At 40.7% G+C, this 17127-nt stretch overlaps 1 protein-coding gene across 5 annotated transcripts; it reads left to right on the top strand.

Annotated features, from left to right (window-relative positions):
* The first annotated feature begins 9154 nt into the window (after positions 1-9154).
* LOC136247330 (uncharacterized) lies at positions 9155-12974 on the top strand. 5 transcript variants are annotated; one of them, XM_066038951.1, is made up of 14 exons: positions 9155-9354; positions 9405-9584; positions 9630-9769; positions 9822-10148; positions 10197-10531; positions 10587-10702; positions 10754-11233; positions 11288-11315; positions 11363-11521; positions 11567-11914; positions 11966-12551; positions 12599-12674; positions 12729-12776; positions 12833-12974. In XM_066038951.1, the coding sequence occupies exons 3-7, from the start codon at positions 9656-9658 to the stop codon at positions 10912-10914; spliced, it is 1053 nt and encodes a 350-aa protein (XP_065895023.1). In that variant the 5' UTR covers positions 9155-9354; positions 9405-9584; positions 9630-9655; the 3' UTR covers positions 10915-11233; positions 11288-11315; positions 11363-11521; positions 11567-11914; positions 11966-12551; positions 12599-12674; positions 12729-12776; positions 12833-12974. The 5 variants fall into 5 exon arrangements, with proteins under 5 accessions (XP_065895023.1, XP_065895026.1, XP_065895022.1 ...); XM_066038954.1 differs by having other exon boundaries at positions 10754-11241; positions 11567-12551; XM_066038950.1 differs by having other exon boundaries at positions 11567-12551.
* Positions 12975-17127: the final 4153 nt, after the last annotated feature.

Here is a 17127-nt window from a genome sequence, read left to right on the forward strand (position 1 = left end):
TTTAGGGCTTTTTAACCTGTCATTTTTTTCTTTACTACAGGAAGAAGAAAAGATGAAGCAGGGTGATTTCTTTGTAGCTGACCTCTCTGCAAGGTGATCCTTCTAGCTGATCTCTTTACCGGATGACTTGTTTGCAGCTGAACTCTCTACAGGGTGATTTGTTTGTAGCTGAACTCTCTACCAGGTAACTTCTTCTAGCTGATCTTTCTACAGGGTGATTTTTTTGTAGCTGAATTCTCTACAGGGCAATTTTTTTGCAGCTAAACTGCTGAACTCTCTACAATGTAACTTCTTCTAGCTGAACTCTCTACGGGTGGCTTGTTTGTAGTTGATCTCTCTGCAGAGTGACTTGTTTCAAGCTGAACTCTCTACAGGGTGATTTGTTTGTAGCTGAACTCTCTACAAGGTAACTTCTTCTAGCTGATATTTCTACAGGGTAATTTGTTTGTAGCTGAATTCTCTACAGGGAGATTTGTTTGCAGCTGAACTCTCTACATGGTAGTTTCTTTGTAGCTGAACTCTCTACACTGTAACTTCTTCTAGCTGAACTCTCTACAGGTGGCTTGTTTCTAGCTGATCTCTCTACAGGGTGATTTGTTTCTAGCTGAAGTCTCTACAGGGTGATTTGTTTGTAGCTGAACTCTCTACAAGGTAACTTCTAGCTGATCTTTCTACAGGGTAATTTGTTTGTAGCTGAATTCTCTACAGGGTGATTTGTTTGCAGCTGAACTCTCTACATGGTAGTTTCTTTGTAGCTGAACTCTCTACAGTGTAACTTCTTCTAGCTGAACTCTCTACGGGTGGCTTGTTTCTAGCTGATCTCTCTACAGGGTGACTTGTTTGTAGCTGAACCCTCTACAAGGTAATTTCTTCTAGCTGATCTTTCTACAGGTTGATTTGTTTGTAGCTGAATTCTCTACAGGGCGATTTGTTTGCAGCTAAACTGCTGAACTCTCTACAATGTAACTTCTTCTAGCTGAACTCTCTACGGGTGGCTTGTTTCTAGCTGATCTCTCTACAGGGTGACTTGTTTCTAGCTGAACTCTCTACAGGGTAATTTGTTTCTAGCTGAACTCTCTACAAGGTAACTTCTTCTAGTTGATCTTTCTACAGGGTGATTTGTTTGTAGCTGAATTCTCTACAGGGCAATTTGTTTGCAGCTGAACTCTCTACATGGTAGTTTCTTTGTAGCTGAACTCTCTACAATGTAACTTCTTCTAGCTGAACTCTCTGCAGGGTGACTTGTTTCTAGCTGAACTCTCTACAGGGTGATTTGTTTGTAGCTGAACTCTCTACAAGGTAACTTCTTCTAGCTGATCTTTCTACAGGGTGATTTGTTTGTAGCTGAATTCTCTACAGGGCAATTTGTTTGCAGCTGAACTCTCTACGTGGTAGTTTCTTTGTAGCTGAACTCTCTACAATGTAACTTCTTCTAGCTGAACTCTCTTCAGGGTGACTTGTTTGTAGTTGAACCCTCTACAGGGTGATTTGTTTGCAGCTGAACTCTCTGCATGGTAGTTTCTTTTAGCTGAACTCTCTACAATGTGACTTCTTCTAGCTGAACTCTCTACAGGGTGACTTGTTTCCAGCTGATCTCTCTATAGTGTAACTTGTTTCTAGCTGAACTCTCTACAGGGTGATTTGTTTGTAGCTGAATTCTCTACAAGGTAACTTCTTCTAGCTGATCTTTCTACAGGGTGATTTGTTTGTAGCTGAATTCTTTACAGGGCAATTTGTTTGCAGCTGAACTCTCTACATGGTAGTTTCTTTGTAGCTGAACTCTCTACAATGTAACTTCTTCTAGCTGAACTCTCTACAGGGTGACTTGTTTGTAGTTGAACCCTCTACAGGGTGATTTGTTTGTAGCTGAACTCTCTACAAGGTAACTTCTTCTAGCTGATCTTTCTACAGGGTGATGTGTTTGTCTCTACAGGGAAATGTGTTTGCAGCTGAACTCTCTACATGGTAGTTTCTTTGTAGCTGAACTCTCTACAATGTAACTTCTTCTAGCTGAACTCTCTACAGGGTGACTTGTTTGTAGCTGAATCCTCTACAGGGTGATGTGCTTGTAGCTGAATCCTCTACAGGGTGATTTGCTTGTAGCTGAACTCTCTACAATGTAACTTCTTCTAGCTGAACTCTCTACAGGGTGACTTGTTTGTAGTTGAACCCTCTACAGGGTGATTTGTTTGCAGCTGAACTCTCTGCATGGTAGTTTCTTTTAGCTGAACTCTCTACAATGTGACTTCTTCTAGCTGAACTCTCTACAGGGTGACTTGTTTCTAGCTGATCTCTCTACAGTGTAACTTGTTTCTAGCTGAACTCTCTACAGGGTGATTTTTTTGTAGCTGAATTCTCTACAAGGTAACTTCTTCTAGCTGATCTTTCTACAGGGTGATTTGTTTGTAGCTGAATTCTTTACAGGGAAATTTGTTTGCAGCTGAACTCTCTACATGGTAGTTTCTTTGTAGCTGAACTCTCTACAATGTAACTTCTTCTAGCTGAACTCTCTACAGGGTGACTTGTTTGTAGTTGAACCCTCTACAGGGTGATTTGTTTGTAGCTGAACTCTCTACAAGGTAACTTCTTCTAGCTGATCTTTCTACAGGGTGATGTGTTTGTCTCTACAGGGAAATGTGTTTGCAGCTGAACTCTCTACATGGTAGTTTCTTTGTAGCTGAACTCTCTACAATGTAACTTCTTCTAGCTGAACTCTCTACAGGGTGACTTGTTTGTAGCTGAATCCTCTACAGGGTGATGTGCTTGTAGCTGAATCCTCTACAGGGTGATTTGCTTGTAGCTGAACTCTCTACAATGTAACTTCTTCTAGCTGAACTCTCTACAGGGTGACTTGTTTGTAGTTGAACCCTCTACAGGGTGATTTGTTTGCAGCTGAACTCTCTGCATGGTAGTTTCTTTTAGCTGAACTCTCTACAATGTGACTTCTTCTAGCTGAACTCTCTACAGGGTGACTTGTTTCTAGCTGATCTCTCTACAGTGTAACTTGTTTCTAGCTGAACTCTCTACAGGGTGATTTTTTTTGTAGCTGAATTCTCTACAAGGTAACTTCTTCTAGCTGATCTTTCTACAGGGTGATTTGTTTGTAGCTGAATTCTTTACTGGGAAATTTGTTTGCAGCTGAACTCTCTACATGGTAGTTTCTTTGTAGCTGAACTCTCTACAATGTAACTTCTTCTAGCTGAACTCTCTACAGGGTGACTTGTTTGTAGTTGAACCCTCTACAGGGTGATTTGTTTGTAGCTGAACTCTCTACAAGGTAACTTCTTCTAGCTGATATTTCTACAGGGTGATGTGTTTGTCTCTACAGGGAAATGTGTTTGCAGCTGAACTCTCTACATGGTAGTTTCTTTGTAGCTGAACTCTCTACAATGTAACTTCTTCTAGCTGAATTCTCTACAGGGTGACTTGTTTGTAGCTGAATCCTCTACAGGGTGATGTGCTTGTAGCTGAATCCTCTACAGGGTGATTTGCTTGTAGCTGAACTCTCTACAATGTAACTTCTTCTAGCTGAACTCTCTACAGGGTGACTTGTTTGTAGTTGAACCCTCTACAGGGTGATTTGTTTGCAGCTGAACTCTCTGCATGGTAGTTTCTTTTAGCTGAACTCTCTACAATGTGACTTCTTCTAGCTGAACTCTCTACAGGGTGACTTGTTTCTAGCTGATCTCTCTACAGTGTAACTTGTTTCTAGCTGAACTCTCTACAGGGTGATTTTTTTGTAGCTGAATTCTCTACAAGGTAACTTCTTCTAGCTGATCTTTCTACAGGGTGACTTGTTTCTAACTGAACTCTCTACAATGTGATCTGTTCATAGCGGAACTTTCTACTGGGTGATTTGTTTGCAGCTAAACTCTTTGTATGATTGTTACTTTGTAACTGAACTCTCTACAAGGTAACTTCTTCTAGCTGATCTCTCTACAGGATGACTTGTTTCTAACTGAACTCTCTATAGTGTGATCTGTTCATAGTGGAACTTTCTACTGGGTGATTTGTTTGCAGCTAAACTCTTTGCATGGTTGTTTCTTTGTAACTGAACTCTCTACAAGGTAACTTCTTCTAGCTGATCTCTCTACAGGATGACTTGTTTCTAACTGAACTCTCTACAATGTGATCTGTTCATAGCGGAACTTTCTACTGGGTGATTTGTTTGCAGCTAAACTCTTTGTATGATTGTTACTTTGTAACTGAACTCTCTACAAGGTAACTTCTTCTAGCTGATCTCTCTACAGGATGACTTGTTTCTAACTGAACTCTCTATAGTGTGATCTGTTCATAGTGGAACTTTCTACTGGGTGATTTGTTTGCAGCTAAACTCTTTGCATGGTTGTTTCTTTGTAACTGAACTCTCTACAAGGTAACTTCTTCTAGCTGATCTCTCTACAGGGCAATTTGTTTGTAGCTGAATTTTCTACAGAGTGATTTATTTGAGCTGAACTCTCCTCATGATGGCTTCTTTGTAGCTGAACTCTCTATTAGGTACCTTCTTCTAGCTGATCTGACTACAGGGTGACTTGTTTGTAGCTGAATTCCCTACAGAATAACTTGCAATGTATACATGCAGCTGAATGCCTTATTAGGGTGACTGTTCTATTAGAGTATCTCGATCTCGCATTTGCTGCACGTAGTTGCCTTTCGAATCATAACTCAGTGATTTGTATTCCAATTCTTCTGTACTACTGCAAGAACTTTCTATGATGATTATTCCAGCTACATACTGATTTTCAGCTTGTTGCTCTAAGCGGTTTGCCTGGTAGACACGAAAACTAATAGTTTTTTTATTCATAAAAATCGATCGCGTAATTTTGACACAGGTTGGGTTTTGTGTCATATCTCCATGGTCTTTATCTCGATTCCTTTCAAACCACAAAAAGGCACTCCTACGATGGTTGCTCCATCTACATATCAATTTTCAACTGATTCCTCCAAGGGGTTTACCCTGTAGGCGTGACAGACCTTCGACCTTATTTTACGCAAATAATCGGTCATAACTCCGTGAATGTTCATCGGATTCCTACCAAAGTTGGTACGGAGATCCGCCTTAATGAGCCCTTTAAGTGTGCCAAATTTCAGCCCAATCCAAGCACGCATTCGTGTTTTATGGCGAATTTTGCGAAGTGTGCGAAATGAAGAAGATGAAGAAGAAGAAGAAGAAGAAGAAGAAGAAGAAGAAGAAATGCCTTATTAGGGTGACTGTTCTATTAGAGTATCTCGATCTCGCATTTGCTGCACGTAGTTGCCTTTCGAATCATAACTCAGTGATTTGTATTCCAATTCTTCTGTACTACTGCAAGAACTTTCTATGATGATTATTCCAGCTACATACTGATTTTCAGCTTGTTGCTCTAAGCGGTTTGCCTGGTAGACACGAAAACTAATAGTTTTTTTATTCATAAAAATCGATCGCGTAATTTTGACACAGGTTGGGTTTTGTGTCATATCTCCATGGTCTTTATCTCGATTCCTTTCAAACCACAAAAAGGCACTCCTACGATGGTTGCTCCATCTACATATCAATTTTCAACTGATTCCTCCAAGGGGTTTACCCTGTAGGCGTGACAGACCTTCGACCTTATTTTACGCAAATAATCGGTCATAACTCCGTGAATGTTCATCGGATTCCTACCAAAGTTGGTACGGAGATCCGCCTTAATGAGCCCTTTAAGTGTGCCAAATTTCAGCCCAATCCAAGCACGCATTCGTGTTTTATGGCGAATTTTGCGAAGTGTGCGAAATGAAGAAGATGAAGAAGAAGAAGAAGAAGAAGAAGAAGAAGAAGAAGAAAAAAACGAAGAAATTAAAACGAAAGTTTGTTCGCTCGTATCTCGGAAATGGCTGGAGCGATTTTCTTCAAATTTGGTATGTAGACTCCCTTAACTGGGCGGCATGTCTCCAGTAAATTTGGTTCCAATCGGATAAGGGATCACAGAGCTACATAGGTGTGAAAATTGTGTTTTCTTTCTTCCTGTTAATATACTCACGGTGTGGCGCGCCGGCTTCTTGGGCCGCACGACACACTATCGTGTGTCTTGATGTTGCAAGTGAAGGTCGTGTTGAGGTGTTTTATGGAGGCCAATGCCATATAATTCCCATGATCCTATGAACTACGCATGAAAGCTGCAGTTCACCACAGTAGACTCCAGTTCAGACTCCAGAAAGGACAGGTCATGCAGTCTTTGTTTAGATTCTCTAGTACTCAGATTGAGGAGCATCACTGCCTCTCTGTCATTGTGGCCATTGTTAGTCTCTAAATCACCATCGTCTTCTCTAGTACATGCTTTGTGATGCATCAGGGTCATATGTAGTCAAGTTGGAAAATGTTGATGCCTGGTATATGAAGTATTCTGAGTAGGGACCCACCGATTATGCTGGCATTGTTTTGAGTGTATAATAGGTTCCTGAAAGCATTGAGCATAATACTAGCATAACAGGCAGAATGTTAGTGCCATGCTATCCTTGCAGCTCTAAGTACAAAAGATCAATATACTCTAATAAAACAGTCAATAACTCTCAAGCAGCTGACTGTTCTATTAGAGTATGTTGACCTTTTCTGTTACATGCACTTTGAAAAGCAAGGATTTATAGTCTGTGCTTCAGCCATGCAAATTTACTAGAAACTGAGGCATAAACACTGACCATAATAGGTAAACATTTTGGACACTGTAACATACAGTAGCACAACCGCTAAAGCAAATAACATAATAGGCAGGTCCCTAATTCTGAGAACCATGCTCACCATGCTGCTGCTACTTCACATGTACCTGTGGTCTTGTCCTCAGAACTGCATTCCTCTTATAGTGGAAATGAATGCACATTGTCAATTAATTATGGTACTGGTAGACAGATAGTTCCATGCGGTTGACTTGCATATATTGATCAGGGGAATTGTACATGTTGTTGTTGTGTGTGTGCTTCCAAGTCACTAGTATATTGAAGTCTATGGTGTCTAACAAGTTAATCCATAAATGGATTTTTTATATAGTGGAAATGAATGCACATTGTCAATTTGTGGTACTGGTAGCCGGATAGTAACATATGCTGATCAGGGGAATTGCACGTGTTGTTGTGTTTGCGTGTGTGCGTGTGTGTGTGTGTGCCTCCAAGTCACTATAGTATTGAATAGCTACTATGGTGTCTAACACATTAATCCATAAATGGATTTTAAGAAAGGATACAAACTAGACATATAAAAAATTAAAATTTTAAAATAGGGAATAGGGATCGCTGAAAAAAACCATGAAACAAGAAGGGATCGCTGGGGTGGTAATGTAAACCACAAATCCCTATTTTGACTCAATCAATTCTAAAGGATGACTAGAATGGAGCATTATCACAATTCTTGACAGAGAGTCAAAATAGGAATTTGTGGTTTACATTACCACCCCAACGATCCCTTCTTGTTTCATGGCTTTTTTCAGCGATCCCTATTCCCTATTTTAAATTTTAAATTTTTTTATATGTCTAGTATATGTTGTGTTATGTTGAAACCCTCATAGTTCTGTATAGTGTAAACAGTAGTACTACTTTTAGACAAGGTTCTGGCTTGTTGGCCAGAATGATTTATACAGTAAAATGTATACTCATCTAACTCAAGACTGTAAACTGTAGCTACCATCTTTAGAGTGATGGTCTAATCTGTTTATGGAGGGGTAATGTGTTTTGTGTTTTTGTTGGTGTAAGGTGCTTCAAGTTCACCACGCTCTCCTCCCATATGACTTTCTCTCCTCACTACTTGGTGAACAGCTGTTACTGTGGTCTCTTACCCTAGCCTGTATTTGATGTTTGGAGCCATCCCCCACTGTACTACCTATTTTTATGATACTGTAATCAAACAGAATAGAGCATGTCCAAGTGATACTGATATCATGCACTGGTTGTTTATTGTGGTAAACTGTCCTTATGTCACACTGCATATTCAAGTACACTTGACAAATCTGTTACTGTATTACTTGACTAAACAACTGAAATTTGTTGTGTGTCTGTGAGTGTCATGTAATTCAACAGGAATATGTGAAGGCTGCATCTAGCCAGGTACAGCGAGAGATCAAGGTGACATTTGAAGATGTGTTCCAGTATGTCATCAACTGCTGGTTAAAGGATGGCTCTAAGTTTGGTATGGAATTGTTTCCTGTGTGACCTGTGTGTTGTTTGTGTTATGTGTGTATGCAGTGAAACAAACTGTCCACATTATGCTAGGATGCAATAACAGGGATGTACCTAGCTTAAGAATAGTGGCGGTTATAAGAGACAATAGTGTAGGATAAAATGTGTGGGTCCTTAAGCTTGACAGGTGAGGTAGTGGCTAGTTTTTTCTGAGTGCTAGTCATAGCTAACTACTGCTAACCATTGTGGGAACATCCCTGCAATATTAGATAAGCCTCAAAAGCAGCTAAAAGTGCAAAGCCTCTATGCTATAACTTTGCCTCAACTGGTATAAAGCACAATTGCGTTCTTTTTTTTCCGGGAGCTATAAACAACAAGTACCTTCTATTGGGGTTATCTCAGTTATCGTTTTTTCATGAGCCAACTGACCTTCAGCTGTTCATCAACTCTGGAATTTTACAGTTGCTAGGCAACCTCCTGTCTAGCCAGCAGGCTCAATTGGTGGCAGCTAATGATGACGAAAAGAACAAATATGTGCTCAACGAGAGAGTGGTCCTCAGCTGTTCTCAACTGCTGCAACTTATTGCTGTGAGAACTGGGTCAGTGAAATAAATTGTTATAGTGTGACTATGTCTTTTTGGTGCCTGCACGAAGTGTAGTTTGTGTGCATTTATGGTATAGTGTAGTGTGTTGTGTGTGCGTGTATGTGCCTTAAGAACTTGTAGCATCAATACCCAGTGAATGTCGTATAGTGTTCCTGACATGAGACTTGTACTGCAATTTGACAAGTGTGTTATTGTATGATAAGTGGTAGCCATCTGATTGATGAATATATACACCTGCCTGTACATTGTCAGTTGAAGTGGAGGCACAGGTAAAGTGGTGAATTGTGTGCTTGGTGGGTTTGGGCAAGACCTTTTTATGGAGGTATGAAGTGCACCTTAGCAATGTTGGGGACTGACTTGACATGGGCCAATGTAATGTAAGATGGTGTTGTTTACCTAGGGGGTGTTGTTTACCTAGGGGGTGTCTGTTTACCAAGAGGGGGTATCTGCAACAACAAGGCGTGAGCACACCTTCCATGAGTGCCATACAGAAGGCCATCACAACTATTGAGTTGTCAAGACTCTGCCGGAGAAGGACTCTTGGAGCAGACGAGACCTTCAAGAACATAGAGGCTTTGCTGCTGCAGTTTACCCCTGCAACTGATTCACTCGGTGTTCCTGTTTTCAGGTACATGTATCCCTGATTTCTCCAAAGTTCATTTTGTGTACTTCATTCAGTAAACAGATGGTCCCCATCTGGAATGAGGAGAATAAGCACATCCCGTGTATTCAGGATCCTCCAAGCGTGGCCCTGTATACTGTAACAGGACACATCAAGAAGGGTGGGGTAGAGCTGCCAGTGTTTCGATGTGCAAGAGGCACAACATCCCTGGAATCGTTTCACCTCCACCTGGCCAGGTTAGTCTTCAATTTTTCACAACTGTGATGTAGTTGTTTTTCCAGATTTATCCCTGGGTCGTCTGCAAGTGATGTCCACTTCCAGGCTTATTTACTGGAGGGCTTGGCCAGGTGGAACCAGGCACGAGCACTGGCAGCAGCAGCAGTCTAGTATGCGCATTTTTAATTTGCAGCTTGCTAGCAAGGTTAGTTTTTAAATTACTACACCCTTGCTGACTGACGTATCCGGTCAACAAGGTCAGCGAGTCTGTCTCCGGCAGCAAGCTACTCCCGTCCCATCACACACCAACATGCCGCAATGAGGGGGAGCTGTTTGGGGTGTCATACCTCTACAAACAAGCTGGCATGCTTCTTGAGCTCACTGAAGATAAGTTGGCTGAGGGTGAGGAGGGAGATGAAGAGCTACATGAAGAGCTACTGGATGAAGGGTTTGCAGAGGATGACACTGACACTGCCACCTTCACTGACACTGCCACCTTTTCTGAAGACCCCAGGATGGTTGGTACGGGAGTAGCTGAAGAAGATGATGAGTATGATGGTGATGATGATGACGATGAGATGGAAGTAGTAATTAATTGGACACAAATTGTAATATAATTATTTATGTGTCAGGATGATACTACCATTGATGATGGTACCACCATGGCAACCACCAGTTCCAACACCACTGCTTCCAATGACATTATATCTGCCAGTTCCACCACAGTAGACTCCAGGGGGATACCAGGATGGGAGAAGGTGGCACAGTTAGCCCAAGTGCTTGTTGGGCTAGACGGGCTATCTGTGTCAAATGAAGAGGTCCAGAAGATCAAGGCTCTCTGGGATGACCTGGATCCTTATGATAAGAGGGCTACAGAAGTGCGCCTTAAGTCTCAGCCACTGAATTTGAGGGTTCACTTCTGTGGTCAGAAGAGGACAGGTCACACGACCACAGAGCAAATGAGGAGGTATACTGACGTACTTAAGTGGTAGTAAACGATACTCTAGTATGTGTTACCACAGATGCATTCTCGCTGGAGTCTCTGTGCCATTGTCTCCATTAAAGAGCCGTGTTGTGGAAGCAATCTGCTTACTATTGTGCACTAGGCATAATGTGTCAACAAGGACCAGCGGTGCCGGTATGGTCATGAATATAATATTGTTATACTGTACTGACACATTCCATGTAGGCGGACATAAAAGAGCCTACCTGTCCAAATGGAAACTAATTTTGCAGGATTACACTGCCATCCGGGCTCGGCTGTACAATTCCCTAGACCTGCTGGAGGGGACCAACCTTGCATTGTTTGCTATTAATCAGACCACTTTGGTTACTCACTCTATTCAATAAGGCTGAAGTTTTGATTCTTTTATTGATAGCAAAAATGGTACAAGAACGAGGAGAGGAGGAAGGAGATCCTGGCTAGAATGCAGGGTCTAGAGATGGTAGCTCCACCACTCTGTGCACAGGAGAATCTTCCTGCAAATAACCAGCCACCTTTCCCTCCTGCCCCTCCAGCACCACACCATCAATTCTCCGAGCCGGATGACACATCTGGACAGGCTAGGATCAGAGCTGTAGCCGGCACTGGTACTCATGTTGGTTCTCGGGTCCAGTGCACTGTAGTACCACCGGAATTGGCTGCCCCACTAACAGTGACACACAAGCAGTGAGCTGGTAATCCTTAGTAGTATAGTCATAACAATTATTGTATAATTTGTAGGGATTCCAAGAACAGGAAGTGGAGACAGGTATGTTAAACCTTGTGTACGTCAATTTTGTGTATGTCATGTTTTAGGAACTGTGTGTCATACCGCCATTTGGCACCGTAAGCGAGCACTGAAGAGAAGGATGGAAGAAGCTGCTGCTGCTGGACTGGAGGGACCTCTTCCTCCACCACGCCAACACAAAAAGCATAAACAACATGATTGCAGCAAATGCCACCAGCCTTTGAGTGGTAATTACAAACTAGACACTATATGTCCTGATTGTTCTATTTTAGTGCATAGTGGGCACACCCAGTATTATGGGAACTGGTACTGCCCAAACCTACCAGGGCAAGTGCCAGTAGCTGAGTAGAGGGCACAACAGAAGGCGAACCGAGTTGCCCAGAGGGAGAGAGAACAGCAGCAGCAGCGGCAGCAGCGGCAGCAGCGGCAGCAGCGGCAGCAGCGGCAGCAGCGGCAGCAGTGGCAGCTGCAGTAGGAAACAGACTAACAATGAGAAGGTTTGCCATGATGATCTGTGCATAAGATAATTCAGTGGACTGACTACTTCCAGTAGGCACCCAGTGATCACAATGAAGGACAGTGTAACCCATCACGGTGCTGCAGGAGTGGACTTTCTGAATGTAAGTGTACGATTTGTTAGTACATGAATGGAGTATACTATTATATATTAGGGAGCAGTGGTGGAACAAGTTTTTAATGACAATATATACCAAAAAATATTCAGTGTATGCTTATTACTAGTAGTAGTGGTGTGTCACTCTTTTTGGTTTAACTTCACAAAAGGTGGACTGGAATCTGGTCGCAAAAATTTCATGGAATTCACTTTATAATATGACATCAACCCTCTGCATCCTGATCACTATATCTCCATAATATCCTTACAGTAACTACAGTTATGTGCACCCTGTGCAATCTACTCTAATAAAGCAGTCACTTTGAATTGTGAATTAATTAATTGTACCAAACATTCAAGTAGTTCCGTTGATTCCTAGTGGGGCTTACCGGTTTATGCCAAGTAAGATTTGTTTGAAAGAAGAATGCGGCAGTACTTTCAAGGACCTTGATCCTTTTAATGTAGAGACCCCCTGTACATGTGTTTTGTTACTTTTCTGTAGTTGAACTTCATAAAGTTTGTAGGAATCCACTTACCAATGTCAGCATTGCGTGAACGTCCCAGACAAGTCTTAGAACTGAACGAGTATACTTAAGGAGGGCATGTGTCTTACAATTGAACCAGGACTGTACTTTGTGGATGCAGTAAGTTGAGCATCATTTAGAACAAAACATGTTGCGTGTTCCCATAGCTACAGGGTGCAGCGTTAGCCAGAAATGTTTCATATCAACAGAGATATGTTGGAACCATTCCAAAACTTCAATGAGGTAAGCATTTGTTAACAAAATCTGTCGTTCTATGCATCCTTTGATTTTTGTTAGCCTGGTGACACATTGCAATTGTGACCCTTAGGCAACTTTTTAAACAAAGTAGGATGCATGTTCTCTGTACATTGCAGGGATCACCTTATTTCCATCTTTATTAGGTACGTATTGAAGATGATGTAATAATCTCCTCATACTGTGGGGGGGATTAAGTCCAGGATGATCAACATCTCATAATTTTCTGGACTGGATTATCACTATGTGTATTATGTTGAATGTGTTGATAATGGTATTAATTTGATATTCGTAAGCTTGTGGATGTTCTAAACACGTGCATGCTCGTTGTACGTTACTATCTTATGACCTGATGTGCTTGAGGGGTTATATAGGGTCTTGATATTGATCTCGCCTATGTCACTTGAGTCTGGTGGCCTTAGCTTGTTTGATTGGTGGTATTTCCAGCTGTCCAGCACTGTAACACATTGCGCTTGGGAACGATGGCAACGGCAACCCATCCAGCCTGTAAAAATAAATCAAACCATTGACAGTAAGTAAGAAACAAAAAGTGTGGAGATCTGGAGTACTTGATAGTGACATAGTTACTGTCTATGATATTGATGATTACACAGTGTGACCATAGATAAGAATACTACAATCCTTTACTACAATCTTTTACTGACTGCTCTATTAGAGTATATCGATCTTTTGTGAATTTTTTTATGGAAGAAAAAGGGAAGGAAGTGTCCCCCATCCCCTAGATGGGCCACTGTTTATAAGGTTTGGTCAGAATGATGATTACCATGACTGAACACTGACTGTTCTGGGCTCCCCTCTGGGGCCTGTTGTCTGGAGGCTGAATAGGAGATGTTGTACAAGTTATGCTGATGCCTATAGCTAGCATATCAAGCTAGCTAGCTTTACTCTGCAAAGCCTGTGACATATAGCTACATGTACAAGGGAAGCCCCATGAACTCTCATTACCTAAAAGATGGATTGATTGCTACTGTCATGTGAGTGGAGGCCCTATTAGCTCTTGTGTAGATGAGGGTAACTAGCTATACAATGGATTATAGAGGGCCTATGGCTATAGTGGGCTACTGTTAAAAGATCGTGATGGTGTATAGAAACATTCGTCTGATAGCCACTGAGAGCAGTGTAATCTGCTACACGTAGTGGCTTCGATTAGTGGAACAATTAACGCTTGGAGGCCACAAAAGGCAGGCCATTCAGCTTAACAGCTGAACTTTGGGAAGTTGGATTTGGCGAAATCCAATTTCCCAAAACTACAAAGCATAAAACTTTAGCGTTTGGAGCGCGCAGCGCCAAGTGCTAAAGTTTTATGCTTTGTAAGTATAAATAATAGGATGCATATATGGTGGAAAGATACCTGCATAAAACTCTATCCTTTGATTCTTTCTATGTGGTAATAATTGAATGATGGAAAGGTACCCTCATCTAGTATGGGCTCTGCAATTTGATAAGTAAACAATTAAAATTGATGAATGAAAGCATGAAAGCTCAATCATACCAGGATTTATGACTTCCTGCACTATAATAAAAATGTCACAATATTAAGATATGCTATGAATTCTTCACCTTCTAATGCACAAGATGGTATGTGTTATTAGAGGGTCACATTATCATCATTACCCTAGCAATGGACAATTCCTTCCCTTAAAACACTACAGGCTGTATCAGTCAGCTAGTTGTGTTGATAATGACCTTATGTACTGGTACAGTAATTGTGTTAAAAAGTGGTACAGACTTGCTGTATTTCATTTCTGCATATGGCAATGGCGGATCCAGGATGGGGCATTTGGGGCAAATGTCCCCCCCTCACCTTGTGGAGGAGCTAGCCATAGCTACTTCTGATTAAAATGCTAAACTTTGTCAGGCCAAGATAAGTTTTGCTATAAAACTCATGAAAATATGCACATTTCAGTAGCATTTATTGCAATTTCACCTGAAATCAAAGCAAACCAGTCAAACCAGTGGTGAAATTGTTACCCAGCACCTCTAAATAATTATCGTGTTGATGTTGTTTAAGGCATTCAAAGCCTTTTGAATTGCTTTTAAGTAGGGCTAAAACGAATATTCTAAATGAAAGAGAACGAATATTTTTAGTCGAGAACGAATAATAGAATATTCTATATGTAGTGTAATGCTCTTATACAGTGTATATGTGCTATTTCTTATTATTTGTATTCAATTGTAAAACATCATTAAAACTTGATACAGTGCTGATATAGGCAGCTTTTGAAATGAAGTAAAAGTGTCTGATGATGTAGCTACTAGAGGTGTACCAATAAAGATTTTTCAGTTGTATTGATATCTGATTAATTTGTACCTAAAAGAGCTGATACTGATTATATACCGATTAAATTATTGTATATTCGTAAATCAAATAGAACTACAGGTGTAGCTACTGCATGATGTATATTCTAATGATTTGTAGCATTGAGAAAAGAGAAGTGATGTAACTTTACTATATTGCACAACTACCTATGGTGGTGTGGCCTCTATTACACAACCCAGACAATTAGGCACCACAAATATTTTAATACATGCTCCCTTGTCCGGATTACTCCGTGTTTTGATTAGTTACCATTATGGCTGTTATACACAGGTGATCACTTTAGTTTTCCTGTAGTACAGTTTTTTATTCTTAAAGTGCAGCTAACAGCTACTGTTCTAGGTAAGAATACTTTAACACTAATAGCAGTACTCACACGCGCAGTCGTATGGCTTCTCGTAACTTAGCGTTTTATACAATAGTGTAGAGAGGCTTTCTGTTTGTAGCGAGCAAAAAGGCTTTTGATAGCTGGCCACGCAAACTAATCGATTCATAGAGCATTTGTGCCCATTATTACTAAATATGGAAGGCAAATCAGCAACCGATTGTGATCTGATCACCCTCGCGATCACCAATCTGATTATTGGTACATCTCTAGTCCAGTGTCTGATGTTGTAGAGACTGACAAAGATTTCTCATTACTAGTGTCCGCCATCTTTACTGTAATTTCGATGTTTCGAATTCAATAATTCCTTCGAACGAAGTCGAATCGAATACGAATTCGAATATTCGGTATATTCGTTTTAGCCCTACTTTTAAGACTTCACAACCATCTGCAAAGACCAATATGACAAAATTCAACAGTGAGACACTATAAAGAGGTGATTATTTGCTGCTTCAAAAATGCAGCAACTAAAATGATAATCTGGCTCTACCTAACCACCTACAACTTAGCCTGTTTGTGCCCCTCCCCTTGTCAGCTCCTGGATCCGCCCCTGTATGGATTTCATTACAATTTGCTATTCCATTTAGTGCCTTACTTACACTTGATGGAGGATTGCAGTGTGAGATATAGCTACTGTGATTTAAGCACAGAGAAAAAAGATTCAATGATATTAACATAGCAAAACGATGAAATAACTAGCAAAGAAAATCATTTGATAGAACATTTCATCGTCTCATAGCTAGTACATACCTACTTAACACTGTGTGAAAGTTTATGTTATCAGAGAAGTGCTGTAAAAGATCAGAGAATACTACAGACCATTCTGAGACAAAATTAAACTGCAAACAGTTTGAATAATATCTGCAGACCTGTAACTAAATGTTGACTCGAATCATTTATTATTCTTGTCGTGAATGATAAGTAGCTATTTTGGTACACTATTGTAGATGAGTTTTAGGTTAAAATCTATAATTTGTACTCTGGCCAGTCAGCCCAGCCAAGCTATACAGTTGTGAGGCCAAAGCAAGAATTCAAATAATTCACTAGTTCTTTTATCATGATCTCTACTTAAATTGAAAATTCTAAATTTCTGTTGCATTTGTGTATGAACTGGAGTTATTGATTGATTATCTTGTTGATATTCATATCCCTACTTCAGTCTATACCCACAACTGAACTTATGGATTAATGTCCACTAGTATATCTTTATGTGCATAGTGCTGGACACCATAACTTTCTGAAAGGCAAAATGCAATATAATTTGATCAGCCACTACACAGGACCAGTCACAAATAGTTTGTTAGAGGAGTAGTCTCCATGCTAGATCACTTAATTGGTGTGGCCTTGATCCAATCGTGAAATTACAAGTACCTAATCAGAATAAGTACTTTAATTATTATAGTGGCATCTAAATAATATGCTGATCAAGGAAAGTGTTAATACAGTAAATTAACACATTTACATGGCTTCATTGTATGAAGAAGAGGATGCACAGCTTGATTGAAGATAAATGGAAAGACTAGGGGCAAAGGACACACACTAGTAGGAACCCCAAAAGGCACATGTCACTGGTAAGTCTGTTATTGTCAGTGGTGTAAAGTAGTGGTCATGTGCTGCTTTGTTTAGCCTCCAGCCTTACGACTATGCTCAGGCAGGTAGGCAGCCAGACAACCAAACATTTGAGTTTTATAAATTCTATATCCAGAGGTTTATCACAA

The sequence above is a fragment of the Dysidea avara genome, chromosome 2 (genome assembly GCF_963678975.1).
Source record: "Dysidea avara chromosome 2, odDysAvar1.4, whole genome shotgun sequence".
NCBI classification, from domain to species: Eukaryota; Metazoa; Porifera; class Demospongiae; order Dictyoceratida; family Dysideidae; genus Dysidea; species Dysidea avara.